This window comes from Poecile atricapillus, chromosome 8 (assembly GCF_030490865.1).
Source record: "Poecile atricapillus isolate bPoeAtr1 chromosome 8, bPoeAtr1.hap1, whole genome shotgun sequence".
Lineage (NCBI taxonomy): Eukaryota > Metazoa > Chordata > Aves > Passeriformes > Paridae > Poecile > Poecile atricapillus.
Genome location: NC_081256.1, coordinates 19,802,492 through 19,818,967, shown reverse-complemented (window position 1 = coordinate 19,818,967; position 16,476 = coordinate 19,802,492). Strand labels below are relative to the sequence as shown.

Genomic DNA, 16,476 nt, shown 5'->3' with positions numbered 1-16,476 from the left:
TATCTTTGAATACCCACTGCAAAAATATAAAGCTTTTTTATTATTCTTCTGCTGTACGGTGGGGGACAGAGAAGTGACTTTTTTGTTGTTGTGGGTGCATTCTTATAACACACACACAAAATCAGCCATTGGGAATTTTTTTAAGCCATAAACGATTTTTTCCCCTCTTGTTCCAGGGACTGCAGTTAAGAGCTAGGGCTAGGACTTGGAGGATGTGTAGGCAAACGGAAAGAGAGCCGGGGGAAGAAAAACCGAAATGGATTCATTCTCTGTCCTGGATGGAGGAGGAGAGGAGAAGAGAAGGGGACGTGCGAGCTTCCTTCAACTGCCTCTGTCCGGTGAAAAGTGCTCAGACCCCCGGGGCTGCGCCGGGCTCCGGAGTCCGCGCGGACTTTCGCGTTGAGCTGCCAATCAAACCTCTCACAGCCACCACCCTGCTCTGGCACCGACATGTAAGTAGCTGCAGCACAACTTTGACATTCACAGTTTTTCCCCCCTCCTCCCCCGTGACCTTTAAAACGATCTGGAAATGTAGCTCCCACCTACGACCCGCCGCTCTGAGCTCCACCGCGTTAAACTCGGGGACTCGCGTAGGGTTTGGGCTCGGCTGAAATTGCGCGGCCGCGCATCGCGAGCGGAGAGTTGGGCAGAAGCGCTCCCGGCCCGCGGGCTGTCTCTGCCCAGTCCGCTCCTCTCCCGCGGAGCTCACGGCCCGCGGGGAGCGCTCGGGCCGAAGCAGAGCCGGGACTCTCCCCCGCCGCCCCGGGCTGTTCCCCACGGGGCCGCTATATTGGCGCAGCCCCTCGGGGCGAGGGCGGAGAGGCGCGCAGCCCCCGGCCGCGCATCGCACGGCGAGGCGGGCGCGAAGCCCCCGCGCCGCTCCCGGAGATGCTCCCTGGCTCTCCCGGGCGGCCCGGGCCGGGCGCTCCGCGGGTGCGGCCGGGGCGGTGCGCGGGGCGCGGAGCGGCCGCCGGGCGGGGGTTCCCGGGCACGCCGCTCTCTGCCGCCCCCTGTGGGCGCTGCGCGGCCGCTCCCGGCCCAATCCCGGCAAAGGGGGGCCGGCCCCGCGGAGCTCCCCGCACGCCCAAAGCGGGGCTACACCGCGGGCAGAGGCGGCGCATCGCCGGGCCGGGCTCCGGCTGCGCGGGGTCCGCACCCGGGCAAGTCGATAATAAATCATCAATACCTTTAGCTGCCCTCCGCTGCCTTCTGATGCACTTGGGGCTGGGAAAGGCCCGAATTTGACATATTGGCTCATTATAATAGCGTTTAAAGGGAAACTCTTTTTAGTTACAGTTAGCAAAGTTGAGGTTGGATTTCCCCCTCTTCGCCCCCCCCCCCACCTTTTTTTTTTTTTCTTGGTAAGAATTTGGTAGATAAAGGTTAATCTTGGACTGAATGATAGAGCTGTGATTGACAAGAGAAAAGGTGTTGAGGGCAGGTCGAGCTGTCTTATTTACAGCCCACTGCTTGCTATAGAGCCTTTGTTAGGACTGGAAAGCTAATTTAGTGCTGATCAAAAGCACCACAGAGTTAAAGGACTGGTAATGACTGCTAATTTCATTTCAGCCTCATACATCCCAACTGCTGTAATTAAAGACGTGCTATTTAAATACAGGTGAAGGGGTTTTGTAGTAGGGGAAAAGTGGGTAGCCGGTTACAATTTTATTTATGGTTAATAAGATAAAAGTCCAACATTCGATTTATGATTTTAGCGATTTGCTTTTTTGCACTATTCTGCCCCTGCAGAGCAGGGCTGGACGGCAAGGCCGGCCGTGCAGGGGCAGGGTGAGGACAGCGCGCCGCAAGCGATGGATACGAGCCCCCCGCTAGCGTGGGGTTATCTTATTTTTAATTATTCCCATCAAACGGCAGTCAGGAAACATCGGGAGCGCTAGGGAGAGGGGAGATGGAGGGGCATGTGTCAGCTTTTAAGTGCCTCTGCGGAAGCTCGGGTCCTCATATTATTATTATTTTTAATTAAATTATTTTAGCACTCCACGGCTGGTTCGCTGGCTCTGAGACGATGTAATTTCACAAACCGATATAACCGTTTCTTTCTGGGAAACATCAAAGGATGAAAGCTCTACATTTCCGTAGTTGGTTAAAATCGACAAAAAAAAAAAAAAAAATTTAGCCTTTAATCTCTTTTTATCCACGACGACTAAAGATCTGTACTCGACCCCGCTCGGCTCCGGGCTCCCCGGGCTCCCCCCGGGCTCCCCCCGGGCTCCTCCCGGGCTCCCCCCGGGCTCCCCGGGCTCCCCCCGCTGCCGCGGCCGCTCCGCGCGGGGGGCGGCGCCCCCTGTCGGCCGCGCCGGGGGCGCCCGCGGGGACCGCGCGGGACGGGCGCGCCTGCGGCGGCACCGACGGCAGCACCGGGCGGGCTGGAGCCGACCCGGGAGCCGCTCCGAGTCACTGCAGGGGTTAAAGGGAGCGCGGGGAGGTAGGGACAGGCAAGGTGAGCAGAGAGCCCAGCACAGGAGCTACGGGCAGGGAAGCCACCTCCAGCTTGCGCCGTTTGCTCTCCGCAGATATATAAACGTGGGAGAAAAATGAGTGAAGTGCCACCGACTTCTTTCTAAGTAGAGCTTTCCATAAGCCTGGATCTTACAGAAACGCTGATATGTGATGCTCTCCCACACCTAGGCAGAGCAGGGGAGCTGCCGTGGGACCGCGGCGGGACATCCCCGGCAGACCAACTTCTTTATTGGCAGCCTTAGGCACAGAAAAATCAGGATTAATTTTTCATCGTTCCCAACTTCGGTGTTCCAGAGCTGTCAGCAAATGCCAGCCTTTCAGATGCTCGTGCTTGTGTTTTCCTCCCAACGTGTCTTAAATAAGTCAGTGTTGACAGGTGTTGCTTGTAAGCAGCGTTGAACAGTTCCTTTTCATTAAGAAAACATTTTCTCAAATGGCATATGTTTAAACCCGAAGCGATAAAGTCACCTCAATCCCCCCTCACAAAAAAAAAAAAAAAAAAAAAATCCCCTCCCCAATTCCTGGAAAAGGAAGAAGCGTTATCTTAAGTGAGTGCCTGGAGTGCGATTTTATTTCCTCATTGTGGAGATGACAGATTTAAAAGAAACCTGGTGATATAAAATGATTAGCCAAAATATGTGACGTGCTGCATTGCCACCAACTTTTTAGATGAATTCTCTACTTATTTTATAGCGTGCACGTAGCTCAGTGTAGTGCATTTAACGGTGGTATTTGCTAGTTGCAGTAATACCCAGCACGGTTTATGCGTCTTGCGTGCAAAGAAAAAGACTAATGGAAACCAAATTATTTCTGTTAAATTGGGGTTATTTTGTATCTCCTGTTGACAGCCTGGCTGAAAGTCATAACGCCGCAGTTCTTCTATTAAATGAACCCCATGGCTGTTGGTCTCACAATAAACTTTTCACTTTAGAAATTATATTCGGATAGGTTTTTATGAAATATTATTGTTTGTCGCGCTGAGCATACTTTCTCCATTCTTTCAGTTTGATCTCCGCTCGAGACTCCCTAATAAGGCAATTCTGTAGTAAGAGCGCCCAAAATAAAGACATGGCATTTTCTATAAATAATAGCAAGAGCCCTGCACAGATTTCCTGCACAACGGAATTCCCAGATTTCCTTTACTGGTTCTTTAGTTAGCATGCGTTCGGTATATATAACTCTGAAATTAAGCAAAAATATACATCTGTATAGATCTGTCAAGCCAGTTATAAACAGAGGTATTATATGTCAATTACCACAGGAAACGGAAAAAATACAGAGCGTTTGTACGCATGGTTTAGCGTCAGGAGGCACTTTACAAAAATTTAGTGACTCCTGCCGAAAGGTGAATGATTAACCCGGTTCCAGGAGAGGGGCTGTTAGTGCTCCTCTTAGAAACACCAGTTGTGAGGGGGGCTGTAAAGGGGTCGTAAACTCCCCCCTCCCTAGGGCAGAAGTTGGCACATAAAATCAAGGGTCCCGAGTGATCAGTTTAACCAAAAAGCGGCTTTTCTGGGCTCGGTTCGTAACTCAGTTGCTGGGTTTTATTCTGCGGACGTTACTCAAGGGAGCAAATGCTGTAAATCTGGGATCGGGTCCCAGGCTTGGCAGACAGCTGGCAGCAAGGGGGGCGTCAGCTCCGTGCTCAGCTGGCAGCAAGGGGGGGTTCGCTCTGTGCTCGGTCTCGTTCATCTCCACTTGGAAGAAAAGTGCATTTTTAGTTTATTTATGTCTTTTGGAAGGAGCTGTTTCTGGACGCCGGCATTTCCTACATCTCTCTGTTGAGCGGTGGGAGACTTGAAGAAACAAACCAGAAAAACAGCCTCAAAGGCCAATTTCGCACTTCACCTTTTCTTGCTTCCCCCTCAGCCCGTCCCTGGCACCTGCTGCCCTGAGCACCCGCAGCATCGCCCCTTCTGTCCCAGCCCGTGGGCATCCCCTGGGCCTTTCTCCTCACATTCATCCGCTCCCACCGGGGAGGCTCCCACAGGGCCGGGCGGGCTGTTTGGAGAAGCCCCGTTGTCCCGTGATTTCCATGGAAAAGGGGCTGTGGCACCCCACACCTCAACCCCACGCAGTGCCGCAGATCATTGTGCGCCTAAAGCGCCCGTCCTGCCCCTCCTGTCGCACACACCTGCGGGGCACAGCCGGCTGAGGATGCCGGGGAGACCCACGGGCTCCCTTCTGCTGCCTCGGAGGAGCCCGAGGCCCCCTCGCCTCTCTCCGCTGCGCCCGGACCTCCTCCGGCAAAGCTCTTTCAGATCTTCGGATGGAGGACAGTGGGTAGACACATGGGAAGTGTTGTTGTTATTATTTATAGCACCATCTCTCTGCTCCGATTAAGCACCGTCTAAATATGAATTCACTGTATAGACAGCTAGTCTATAATTTGAATTAAAATCCTCCCAACGAGCCCGTCGCTGGAGAATTCTGAAATCACAAGCCTAAGTTGACACAATGAGCCCATGGTGTCAATAAACCATGGGCGAGATGGAGAGATTGTCACTCCAGACCATAACAGTTCTGAAAGTGTCATTACCGTCTGTCCTGTCAATGAGCTCCAAATTAAGGACTATGAGGAACAGCGAGATAAAAGTCACCGTCTTGGCTCCATTATGGGCGATCTTGTCAGTGATCTGAGAATCACTGGAAAGGGCTTTTTTTTTTTTTTTTTTTTGCTTTTTTTTTTTTTTTTTTTTTTTATGTACTTTTCAAACCATGCCTCGGGATGCCAGGGTTTGAGGTGCGCTGAGAGAAGCAACCTTGAAGCACCCCAGGCTGTGCCTCAGGCGTTTCCATTGAAACTGCCACAGCTTCTTTGGGAAACGGTGTGAATTCAATGGAAGAGCCGGAATAATTCCATCAAAACTGTGCTGGGGCCAAAGAGGACTTCATTTGATTTGGGCGACACGTGTGATCCCATGAACAGACACTTTTTTAGACCATTATTTTCTTAAGTCAACACAAAGATGGTGAAGGGGAAAGAGGGAAATAAAATAGAAGCCTCAACTTTAGGAAAAGACAATACATTTGAGATAGCCCCTTCCAGGCATTAAGACTTTCAGAGAATGTCCCCAATCTCTCTCTCCTTCGAGCCTGAGAGAGTTAAGGGGACTTATTCAGGAATTGGAAGCCTTCAATTCTGGATTTTTGTGCCTTTGTGGGTTTAAGTAAAGCAGTTAGCGTTCTTCAGGAGGGGTTTTGTGTTTAATATACATGAGTTCATTCAACTACAATGGGAAAAGAAAACTCATTTGTTCTTATAAAACTAGGAAGGAAAGATAACTTTAAATAGACTGCTCGAGGGGGTTGCCTTCTTGCTAAAGAGCCAACATTCAACTGTAATTTCACCCCGTTACGTTGTACAGTAATTCCTAAGTTTATCCTCGCCAATGATCTTGATTTTCTGATTTATTTTAAATATCACATAAGAAAAAGTACGGGCTTCATTTATACCTTCCTTTGGGAAAGAAATCCCGGGAGTGTGATTTTAGATGCAGAGCAAAAATCTCGGACAGTTTGGAGGAAGCTGTTGGCTATTTATGAAGAGTCATGGAAGCCTGTTTGGACAATCGGCTTCTCCTTTTATTGAGAAGCCTTTTGAAAGCGACTTCGAGAGGTGGTGTGCGCGATTCGGCTTTTCTGCTGCTTATTGTGTACGTTAAACTCCCTCCACGATCCGAGTTCTATTTTTTCTTTAAATTTTCCTTCTTGCAGCACTGGACAAAAGCGGAGGTGATGCTTTTTATTTTTTGTTTCTCCCTCTTTTTTCTTTTTTTCTTTTTTTTTTTTTTTTTTAACCTCTCGGCTATTTGTTTTTTGCCGCCCCAGCCCCGCAGCAGCGGCTCACGCGTGCGGTGGTCTCCGGGAGGGGAGGTGGCAGTGGGGGCCGCTCGGGGGGCACAGCGGGACCCGCGGCCCGGGGGGAGCCCAGCAGCCCCCGCTGCCCCCGGGCCCCGCTCGGGCCCGGGCCGTGCGCTGCCCGCCCGGCCGCACGTGTGCTCGCCCCGCGCTTCCATTCGGGAGAACAGGGATGAAAGGAGAGGCCGGGAGCAGCGCGGGGCTCCCTCGGCATTCCCCGGCTTTCAAGGGTCCTTAGAGCCCTTGAATGAAATTATTGGGAGAAATGGGGTCTGGAGGGACCGGCCGCGGCTCGCCCCCTCCTTGGTTTGTACGTGTAATGCCACTTCTGAGAGCGACAATCGGGCTACTTGCTGGACAGGGAGGGACAAAAAGGAGATTAAACCGTTTTAAATAATAATAAAAAACATCCCAAACGCAAGCAGAGTGGATTACACTTGCCGCAGCGCCTCGGCTCCCCCCAGGTTCCCCGAACAGCTGCCTCCGTGCCTCGCAGGCAGAGTGGCCCCAGCCTCACCCCAGCTCGGCCCTGCCAAACTTCCCAAGTTTCCGAGACCCCTTTGAGCTCCCGGAGGGTCCCCCCGGCTCTCCGGCCGGCGCCGGGTGAGCCCCTTCTTTGGCTGAGGACACCCTGCATTCGCAGCAGCTCGGGACCCTGCAGGGGCTGGGGAGGGCGGCTCGGGCAGCGGGGCTCCCCCTGCCCCTGGCCTGGGCCCGTACCCACCCCAAATGTGGCTTTTATTGCAGGGCATTTCAGACTATATCTCCCCAAGATTTCCTCGGGGTACTACTGCAAACTCACCATGTGATGACTGAAATTCCCCAGAGACTGAGGTGTAGTTAGTTCATTAAAACTTCCCTGACTAACTTCGGCTCCCGAGCGCTGGGCTGCTACAGCATAAGAGGGGCAAGAGGAAATTTATTTGTACATTTTCGTCTTTGCCTATTTTTTTTTTTTTAACGTAATGAAATTAAAACTTTTGGAGCTCACAGTTGACATTTTGCAGAAAATTGAGTTATCAAGGCAGTAATTATTTCACGGGGAGATAAAACTCTCATAGCCCTAACTGTCAAATAGGGGCCTTTTCAGATTTTAATTACAAAATAAAATTAGTCTGCTCTTCCTCGGAAGGGTTTGTGAGTGGCTAAACAGAGCTTTCCCCAATACTGGTGGTCGTCAAACTCTGCTAATTAGCAATGCTGAGAAATTCCAGTTAACAAGGACATTCTCTAAGTCTCTGCAGGTTCCCTGCCGTTCGCCTTCATTTCCATAAGAAGATTAAGAGTGGAGGGGAACACACTCAAATGCAGATGCAGAAAAGAAGCGTTTTTAACAAGCATCATAATAGTAAGATGCTTGGCTAGTTCTCACCTAATTACTGCAAGTTAAACCTCTATTTGCAGCTAAGGACAAAAAATGGAGCTGCAATCTCCCATCTCCACAAGTCTGCTTAATAGTTTGCTTTAGATTGGTTACTGGTAGGTTCAGGGAAAAAAATAATATGAAAATGTGTATATTCTTTCCGATACAGTTAACACGATAGGTTGTATCCGTAGGGCTTTTAGAAAAATCGGCGAGTATTAGAACAATAAATACATGAAATCCAAGTAGTTAACATTCATTTTCTTTTTAAGACACTCATAACCTGGAAATAAGAGTGCGTGTGCTGCAGAGCCCATCACTGAGAACATTTGCAGACTATTTGTTTAATGTAAGCACTTTTCATTTCCATAAATTATACCAAAGGCAACGGTTTTTTAAATCCACTCAGATTAAACCGTCCCTCTGCAGGCCTCCTTTCCCTGGCTGTATTCTTAGAGAGCAGTGGTGTTATTGTCATTAATATAGAAAATCAGGGACCATTTCATCTTTTCCTTTTTTTTCTTCTTTTTTTTTTTTTATTTTTTTTTTATTTTGTAGCCAGCTTCCCGGTCTGCCTCTGCTTCCGCCCACCCGTGTGTGCATTCCCAACCAAGCAAACCTCCATACCCAGAGGAAAGGCACAAAATGCCCCAAAAGAGCCATCGCCCTCACCTTATTTCCTGTACTGCACTATCATGCATATATGCCAGTTTATTGCATCGATAATTAAAAGTGTTAATTAAAATAGAGCCGTAAATACTCCCGATAGCACAATTGTTAGGCATTTCCCATCTTTTATTCGTATGATAAATGCAATTAGGAAAGGACCAGGCCCCGAAAGGCTTTCAGTGAGCACAGGGCAGCCCACGATGTCCTGGTCCTGCGTGGAGCTCTGGGCTGTGCACCCCACGCACCTCCCGCAGCTACAGCCAGAGCAAAAATAACCCCTTGCCTGCGCACCGCCAGCCCTCGCTTATCGGTTTAGCACGATGAGCAAGCACCTACACCGCCCACCCATCCTCTTTTTTTAAAAAAAAATCAAAATAATTATCCCTAGAATTATTTTTTAATAACTTTATCAACTGCAGACCAAAGGGAGAACAATAAGACAGTAAACAGCCGCCGTGCCTTCAGGAGTGTCTGGACAGTCAGAATCCGGTTATATCCCACATCTCATAATTCGCACCTATTTTTCGACAGTTTAACCTATCACTTATCTAGGGGTTATATATACATTTGCGAATTAAACACATTGGACCCGACAGGATTTATTTGCATAATCCACACACAGGAAAAAAAAAAAAAAAAAAAAAAAAAAAAAAAAAAAAAGATGCATCCCTGTTCGCCGGCGGGTTTTTATTATTATTCTTTATTATTATTATTATTGTTGTTATTATTCCTCCGGGGTGTCATTTCCCACTCCCTTCCCCCCGGCCCTCGCGCGGCTCCCGGCGGCGCCTCCCCGCCCGGGGCGCGGCCGGGCCGGCAGGGGGCGCCGCAGCGCCGCGGCTGAGGCCTGAGGGGCGCCCCGCGCTGCCCCGGCCCCCGCCCCGCGCCCCGGCCGCGCTCCGGCCCCTGCGGCTCCCCCGCCGCCCCGCACCCCTCCGGCTCCACGCCGTGAGCGCCAGCGCACCGAAAGGCGGAGCAACCCCGTCGAGGCAGGGGAGGCGCGGAGCGGCGCGGGGGAGTGCGGCCAGGGCGGCGAGCGGCTCCCCCCGCTCCCGCTCCGCGTCCTCTCTCCCCTCCTTCCTTTGTCGTCAAGTGCGGTTTAGCAACAAAGATCCCAACAAGAGAGTGGAAGTAAACTTAGCCGGGGCTTTGTGCAGCCCGTGTAATGACAACAAGGGAAACAAAACTACCTATTTGTAGCGCCCGGCCGTCCCCCCAGCCCCGCGCTGCGCCCACCCAGCGCCGCCCGCGCCCCGCAATGGGCGCGGGGTGACGGTGCCGCCGGGCCCAGCGGCGGCCGGAGCGCGGCCCGGACCCCTCCCAGCAGCTGCAGAGGGGTCCCGGCCCCGCTTTGTGTTCGGCGGGGACGGCGTGTGGGGAACCCGTGCTTGCACTGGACATCCCCCTACTCCGAGGCCGGGGGGAAGGGCCTGGCGCGCTGTGGCGGCCGCACGGAGCAGGGCCCGGGGACGGCCGGGGCACAGCCTCAGGCCGGGCGGTGCGCTGCGGACTCCGCTCCTCGGCGGCGGCAGCAGCAGGGCCCGCCTGGGGGCTCCGCTTCACGGGCACTGCACGGCCTGGACGGGGCAAGCGAGGCACACGCAGGGCCCCGCGCAGCCCCTCTGTCCCGAGGGACACCGGCACAGGGGTGGGGGAAGCCGTTCCCGCTACGCTTCCCCCATGGCTTCTGCTAGCCCCAAGCCAACACCAACTTAAAGAGGGGAAAAAAAAAGAAAAAAAGAAAAAAAAAAAAAACACCACGTAGCAACAATGCTGTTTACCCACTTCCTCCAAAAGGCGTGTGTGACCTGTTGCTGGAAGGGGAGATACAAAGGCTCCCAGTGGCCGCCCGGGCCGCCCCCGGGCCCGCCTCCCCGCCGAGCCGTCCCGGCGCGCCCAGCCCCCGCCCCGTTTCATGCAAAACCAGGGGAAGAGACTTGTCCTCAGTGGCGGAGCCGCCGCGCGCTGATTGGCCGGAGCGAACGCATTTATTGCCTGACAAGCCCCCATCACATGGATGGTTGTCTATTAACTTGTTCAAAAAAGTATCAGGAGTTGTCAAGGCAGAGAGAGAGAGTGTGTGTGTTTGCAAAAGGGGGTAAAGTAGTTTGCTGGCTCTTTAAGACCGAGGTGGAGAGAGAGAGAGAGAGAGAGAGAGAGAGAGAGCGGCAGGCAGAGAAAAGGGAAAAAGGAGGAAGAAGTTTTTTAAAATCAAGACTCCGGCGGTAATAATAGCAGTTATTAGCATTATTAATCCATCAGCGAAGAGGAAGATCCTGATCTTGATCCAAGTGTGGTTTTGGGGAGTCCCCCTCCCCCCTTTCCTACCCCTCCCTAGGAAAAAAAAAAAAAAAGTCCGGCTTGGGACTCCGCTGCGGCTGCTCCTCGTTTCTCTGCTCAAGGCTGGTTCCAGGCAAAAGTAGTTTGAATGTACAACATGATGGAAACCGAGCTGAAACCTCCCGCCCCCCAGCAAACTTCGGGGGGAGGCACAGGCAACTCCAACTCGGCCGCCAACAACCAGAAGAACAGCCCGGACCGGGTCAAGCGCCCGATGAACGCGTTCATGGTGTGGTCCCGCGGGCAGCGGCGGAAAATGGCCCAGGAGAACCCGAAGATGCACAACTCCGAGATCAGCAAGCGGCTCGGGGCGGAGTGGAAACTTTTATCCGAGGCGGAAAAGAGACCCTTCATTGACGAAGCCAAGCGGCTCAGAGCTCTGCACATGAAGGAGCACCCGGATTATAAATACCGACCCCGGAGGAAAACCAAGACCCTCATGAAGAAGGATAAGTACACGTTGCCGGGGGGCTTACTGGCACCGGGCACCAATACCATGACGACTGGGGTAGGGGTTGGGGCCACCTTGGGAGCTGGGGTGAACCAGAGGATGGACAGTTACGCGCACATGAACGGCTGGACCAACGGAGGCTATGGGATGATGCAAGAGCAGCTCGGCTACCCGCAGCACCCGGGCTTGAACGCGCACAACGCGGCGCAGATGCAGCCCATGCACCGCTACGACGTGAGCGCCCTGCAGTACAACTCCATGACCAGCTCGCAGACTTACATGAACGGATCGCCTACCTATAGCATGTCCTACTCCCAGCAAGGGACCCCGGGCATGGCCCTGGGCTCCATGGGCTCGGTGGTCAAGACGGAATCCAGCTCCAGTCCCCCCGTAGTCACTTCCTCGTCTCATTCAAGGGCTCCTTGCCAAGCTGGGGACCTTCGGGACATGATCAGCATGTATCTACCAGGTGCTGAAGTACCAGAACCAGCTGCCCCAAGCAGACTTCATATGTCCCAACACTACCAGAGTGCACCTGTTCCTGGCACAGCCATTAATGGCACACTCCCTCTATCACATATGTAAGACAAAGGGGCCGGGGGGGGGTGGGAGGGGAGGGAAAGGAAAACTAAACAAAACAAACAACAAAAAAACTTTTATTAGAAATTCTGGACTTTTTTTTTTTTTTTGGACTATTTTTGTACAGAGAAAACTCCGGGCGGGGGGTGGGGGTGGGGTTTGGGGGGGGGGGTCAGAAATTAAACAGACAAGGAACTTGTATAGATCTCGGAGGGGAAGCAACTACACAAAACTTTTAAAAAGTTCTAGTTAAAACGGTAGGAGCTTTGCAGAAAGTTTGCAAAAGTCTTTACCAATAATATTTAGAGCTAGACTCAAAGAGCGAAGAGGAAGATGTTTTAATATTTGCAGGCAACTTTTGTACAGTATTTATCAAAAGACACATGGCAATCAGAATGTCCACTCGTAATATAGAGAGAAGAAAAGAAACCAAGCTCGCGAATTTGCCAATTATTTTTAAAAAATAGAGTCTTCTTGGACTATTGTGGTTTTGGCAGCTGAATTTATAGCAGCTGCAAGAAGAGAGGAAATTATTTTACGGCATTTGGACATTTAAATTGTTTTAGAAATTGTACAAAAGATAAAAAAAAAGGCAGAATGAGTACTTGCGAACCATGGGCTTGGTTTGCTGGATAAGGGCAAACGTTTAGATTGTACTAAATTTTTTTTTTTTTTTTTTTTTTTTTTACTTCTTGTTAAAAAGCAAAAATTGCCATGCAGGTTCACACGCCGTTTGTTAATTTATAATAACTTTTTGTTTCCAGACTTCATTCTGTTCAAAGAAAAGAAAAAAAAAAAAAAAAAGGAAAATTACCAACCTGAAATTACTGTGTTTGAAATATTTTCTTATGGTTTGTAATATTTCTGTAAATTTATTGTGATGATATTTTAAGTTCTTTTTTTTTTTTTTTCCTCCTCATTTTCCGTAGTTGTATTTTAAAGATTCGGCTCTGTATTATTTGAAATCAGTCTGCCGACAGTCCATGTATATATTTGAACTAATACCATCCTTATAACAGGTACATATTCAAGTTAAGTTTTTACTCCATTATGCACAGTTTGAGATAAATAAATTTTTGACATATGGACACTGAAGTTCCGCTTGAGTCTTGGATTTATTTTTGTAACGCAAGATGTTTTTTAAATAATTCATGCAGTAGAAGGTATCATCGTAGCCAAGCGAATACGATAAATAATGCAGTAATATGTAACTATATATATATATAACGCATGAATATTTTTATAGGTATGTATATATAGAGAAAGAAAGAAGGATAGCTTTAATGGAATAACAGCCCGTGCCTCCTTCGGGGGGGACGGGAATGCGGAGTGAGAGGCTGGTTCGCAGTTCCCTCCCTTCCCTCCCGAGGACGCGGGGTGCGGTGGGCTCCGGGGGTTCTGGCTCCGCTGCCTTTGGCCACTTGTTGCCCCCGGAGGGGCCGAGCCGGGGCCGGCGGCAGCGGCGGGCGGGCCTCGGGCATTGCCGCGGCCTGCCGGCTTCCACAGGCGCTTAATATCCTTCTCTCTTTTCCCAACCGTGCCTCCTTCCGCCGGGCAGGCAGGAGAGCCGGCTTCCCAGGGCCGGGAATCCGGGCGCGCCCGGCCTGCCCGGGCTCAGCCCTCCACGCTCCCTTTGTCCGCCACTTCCCAAACTTTCCTCTCCCGGCTCCCGGGCCGAGCAGGAGGAGGTGAGAGGTGGGGGCGGGGGTAGGGTTGGCCAGGCAGAGGTAAGAAACAACAAAAACCGAACAAACAAACAAAAACGGTCGAATGCCAGAGACTTTCACATTTTATCACAGCTCTTTCTTGAATCCTATTTCTTAAATTGCCAGCGCGGTGTAGCCCCGTTTCGGACACTCTCTGCAGCCGGCCACAGCCCCAAAGAGAAGCGGTGGCGCCCGCCATATAGAAGGAGAGATCCACCGTCCATGCCAGGTAGAGTTTTACTTTGTACAGTCGTAGCCGCAGTTGCCGAGGACGGGGCTCGGCTGTGCTGTGCGCGGATGGCCCCGGCCGGCAGCAGGCCCCGCGGGCCCGGCCAGGGCAGGGGGCGATGGGCAGCAGAGCTGGGCCGCCCCGGCTGCAGCCACAGCGCTTATTCGGTGCTGCTAACGCGGCTGGGGTTTCCCTTAGGAAACGCGCGACAGGGAGATGTAAATAATAATAACAATAATAATAATTAGAAAGAAAAAGGTACAAAATTTGGAATTTGAAGTACTGTGATTGCAAGCTGGTCGTGTCTTCTGCTAATGGCATGTGGTACGTGGCAAGGAGAGTATGTGGTGTTTGGCTTAGACAAGGCACAAAGTGGGCACTCCGGCACGGGGCAAGCGTTGCTGAGCTTTTCTCTCCAGTATTTCTTGTCAGCCACTGGATTTCGCTTTAGGTCGGGGAGGAAGGAGGCTGGGTAAAATGCACACACACGCACACACACACACACACGCACACAAAATTACCTGGCTGCTTGTGGCTTTTATTTGGTATTGCTATTTCCTAGGCTCAGTTCTGGCCTCCATCCTTGAAGCCTGGTGTCCAGATGAAAACTATCATTGCCAGACTAGGAGACGTGGAGATTTGCTCACTGCCTGGTTTTGTAGTTTAGCTCCCTTTGTCCCTTTTATTTCTGCACCGTCGCGGTACTTGGGCAGGACAACAATTTTTGCAGATTCTCAACCTTTTCTGTGTCTTCTACGCTAATGCAACGAGTAAAACATTCTTTTTCAGAGCTGTTTGTTCAGAGCGTTTGCAATGCATGTGGGGATTATTCACGTGGTAACGAGCCCACATCCCCACTCCCGCTCACCTCGCTGAGAAAAGAGAACCAGGAATAAAAGCCCAATCGATATCACGATTCCATTTTTAAAAGCAAATCTTAGCCAATTAACAGCAATAAAACCTGGCCCCTTTTTGAAGTGCTAACTAAAATATTCGAGGGGGGTATTTGGAAATGTTGGTCCTTTTACAATTCACATAGAGAAGGCGAGCTAATACCACTAAACAAAAGACACTAAGCCACATATTCAGGCTTAGTGAATTCAGCAACTTTTTATATGGGCAATTTGTTTAAGCTTAGATTTCGGAGTACGATTTGGAATAGATGTGGTTGAAACCTGATATCCCTTGGACAGATTCCTTATATCCATCCATCCATCCATCCATCCATCCATCCATCCATCCATCCATCCATCCATCCATCCATTTATCCGTTTAGGGAGGATAACCCAAAGCATTTTACATGTACAGCTGAACAGTATTATTTTTAAAGTGCTACTTGGAGGAACGCCATTGTCCACTGCTCATTTTAAATTCAACTCATTCAATAACGCCATTTACACCTAAGCCATTATCCTGGGCTTTCGTTTATGGCAGCTGAAATGTGTAGCAGAGCTCGTGGGTATGTTTTTATTTTGGTTATTGAAGACCTTTGGGGCTCTCCGTGGTTTCCCTCTTGTGAATTGTTGTGTATTTTATAGCCAGGGTGATGCTCGGCCCAAGAGCGCCAGTGTAATGTTTCCCTAACCTTCTACAGAGCCGAAGTGAACCCAAGGATAAGATTATAGTTTCCCCTGTGATTTTTTTACGGCTTTTTAAGTACTGGGGTGTTAAAATATTTTGTGGAACTGGAGAGGTAGATTAGCAGGGTTTCTTGCCAAAGCTGGGAAGCTGGTATTACAGACTGTCCCAGGGGGAAATCGCTCACATTAACCACTAAATGAATATTTGACAAGGGCTCATTCGGGGGTATTATTACTACAAACGGGTCCCTACTGGACTTTCCAAGGGTCAAAGAGCAATGGTTCAATTAATTATTTAGACTGTTAGTAGATTTGGTTGTAATAGCTGTACTTATTTCTGCAACCGACAGCTTCTTGCGGTGGGGGATCTGGGGAGCAGCTCTGCCTCGCAGCCCGGCTCCAGCCCGCGGCTCTCACTTGCCGACATTTGTCGGCCGAAACCACGTTTTGATTCCTCGAGATGCCCACTGATGCCAGCTGGGACATCAGGGGTGACGGTGATCCCCTCAGCAGAATGTTTTCTCTCAATTCCTCCTCGTCCCCAACGGGCAGCAGAGCCGGATATCTGCCTCGGAATAGGAGGTAGATAGCCCAGCAATTTAAGTAGTATATAATGTAAGTCCCACTGAAAGAAAGAGGCCCATTACTGATAGGTGTGATTAGATACACTTCAGTCATTTAAATCCTGATCTAACTCAAATACTAAAATGTAAAACCTGCTTCGGTGGTTGTGAGATTTCTGAGGATATATGCAAAATGCTGACATTCTGATGGCAGAAGAGCTTCGTCTTTGCTTTTTTAACGCCAGTCAGCTTCGCCTGACACTGTCGTTTTAACATTTTTCGTGGCGAGGAGGGGAGAGAGAAGGGAGGATTATTTTGTTTAATGTCTACAACAAACATGTCCGTAGTAGTAGATACAAAAAAAAAAAAAAAAAAAAAAAAAAAGGCAAAAAAACCCCAAAATAACGTTGGGAGTGTGCGATTAGGTGACAATAATGTATGTTGAATGAATAAGAGATAAGCTGCAAGGGGGGAGAGGGAAGCAGTAATTACAAACCCAATTCATTCAGCTTTTCAGGACTTTTGTTGTGGGAGCTCCATTGACGGGCTTCGAGCTGCCAGTTTTCTCACATTAAAAAGAACTGATCAGCGCCTCAGGGGGACAAGCAACACCGCTTAACTGCATAGTGATGGGGTCCTCATTTAGAGCCATTA

At 50.3% G+C, this 16,476-nt stretch overlaps 1 protein-coding gene across 1 annotated transcript; it reads left to right on the top strand.

The window, feature by feature from the left end:
- Nucleotides 1-10,550: 10,550 nt before the first annotated feature.
- On the top strand, nucleotides 10,551-11,896 carry SOX2 (SRY-box transcription factor 2). The gene has a single exon (XM_058843985.1). The coding sequence runs from the start codon at nucleotides 10,803-10,805 to the stop codon at nucleotides 11,748-11,750; it is 948 nt and encodes a 315-aa protein (XP_058699968.1). The 5' UTR covers nucleotides 10,551-10,802; the 3' UTR covers nucleotides 11,751-11,896.
- Nucleotides 11,897-16,476: the final 4,580 nt, after the last annotated feature.

Coding starts and splice junctions, on each gene's coding strand:
- SOX2 (XM_058843985.1), top strand. CDS start 10,803: ATGTACAACATGATGGAAACCGAGCTGAAACCTCCCGCCCCCCAGCAA.